The following is a 1,753-nucleotide window of genomic DNA, read 5'->3' as shown; positions in this document are numbered from 1 at the left end:
GGACGAGTTGTACGTGCAGGTGCAGCCTAACAACAGCAACAGATCTATAGATCTTCCAAGCCAAGTTCCTCTGGCTAGGGCCTAGGAGTAGGTACTAGCTAAAGCTAGGCGCGCGCCGCGGGCCAGCTGCGGCATTACTAGACGAATTAATTAAATCTATATTTAATACTTATAATGATATATACAGTATTTGATAATACACGAATTAAACTTATCGGAGAACCAAACACCCCGTGACGGGCGCGCAAGGACTCGGTGCGCAGTCGCCTTCGCAAGCGGCGCGCGTCGCCGTCGGCGTGGGGGGACTGGCTACTGCTCGTGCTGTCAGGCCCGCACGGCGGCACGATGAGGGCGGGTGCCGCGGGTCCTGCGTGCGCGGCGCACGACACCTGGTGCGTACGTACGCTCCCGCCACGCGCGATCTGGACGGGTGGCGCGCGGCCGGTCAAGATCTGATCCCCCGCACTCGCGAGGCCGTCCTAGAGTACACAGTGGCGGCGATCCAGTACCACAGTGTTTGCCTAGAGAGCACTTGATGGTTTGTCTGTGTAAACGACGGTGTACGATGCCATGTGGAGCGGCTAGGACAACATGCGAAGAACGTTGAGGCCACACGCCAAAGATGAGAAAGAATCTGCCTGTCCGAACGAGAGGACGGGACCCACATGGCGTAGCTGCCCAGCCTGCCCTCCCATGTCTCGTGCCGCAGACGAACAGCACGAGCACGCGAAGTTAAAAGCTTCGTGCACTGGACTCAGCCTTAGGCTGGTGCCAATGGGGCTAGAAGGGAGGCGAGAAGGGCCCTCTACCGCCCCGCGTGAGGCGATAGGCAGGCGAGAGGGAGAGAGAGGGCGACGGCACTCACGCCCGGCGACAGCGGGCGATATCGCCTCGCTCTCGCCCGCGTTGGCGCGCGCGTCTGGGCGAGAGGGAGGCGAGAGGGGGGCGACGCACTGACGGGGCGAGAGTGAGGCGGGCGAGAGTGCGGTGGCGCGACGTGATTGGTCCATGTGTGCCACGTGGACTAGCCGTTTTTTACCGTTTAGAGTCCAAAAAATTCGAAAAAAATTGCAAAAAATCACAAATTTCATTCCCAATCCATCTATAAATATCTCTACCTGTTGGAGGTCATAATTAGATTTATGTAATTTTCTATTAATTGTTATGTAATTTTTTAATTGTCATGTACTTTTCTTTTAATTATTATACACTTTGTAATTTTAAATTCAATAAAAAATATTATGTTGTGTGATTTGTAAGCGTTGAAACAAATCTGTGTGAATTATTTAATCCTGAAATAGAAAAGCTGATGTGGATGTGGGCTGAGGCTATAGCCTGCTATAGCCTGTGCACTGGAGCAGCAGAGGCGAGAGTGGAGGCGAGAGCTGACGTGGCAGGGGCGAGAGAGAGGCTGTGCACTGGACTCAGCCTTATGGCCTGTGGGGGCGGAGAAAGAAGAAAGAAAAGAAGAGAAAGACCCCGCCCTCCGGTCAGGTGTGCCTGTCTCAGTGTCTCGGCGTCCGCCGCGGGTGACGTGGATGTGCACCACGCCCCTCTTGCCGCCTCCGACTACTCCATTCATTCACTACCAGCCACAGCTCGTACATCCTTCACCTGGGAAACTCCGTACTCTTCTCGCCGACGAGTGGAGCCCATTTTTACCGGACCCACGGGACATTGTCTGAAAGCTAGGGCGACACGGTCCAAAAGAAGTACGTACCCTGCTTCCTACGCAGTAGGAGTAGGAGTACCA

At 54.7% G+C, this 1,753-nt stretch overlaps 1 protein-coding gene across 1 annotated transcript; it reads right to left on the bottom strand.

Annotated features, from left to right (window-relative positions):
- Positions 1–581: 581 nt before the first annotated feature.
- LOC100384137 (uncharacterized) lies at positions 582–1,246 on the bottom strand. The gene has a single exon (XM_020550673.2). It carries the CDS (start codon positions 1,089–1,091, stop codon positions 582–584), a length of 510 nt encoding a protein of 169 aa, XP_020406262.1. The 5' UTR covers positions 1,092–1,246.
- Between the last annotated feature and the right edge of the window lie 507 nt (positions 1,247–1,753).

The sequence above is a fragment of the Zea mays genome, chromosome 3 (assembly GCF_902167145.1).
Source record: "Zea mays cultivar B73 chromosome 3, Zm-B73-REFERENCE-NAM-5.0, whole genome shotgun sequence".
Taxonomy (NCBI): Eukaryota; Viridiplantae; Streptophyta; class Magnoliopsida; order Poales; family Poaceae; genus Zea; species Zea mays.
This window is presented reverse-complemented; position numbering and strand designations above follow the sequence as displayed.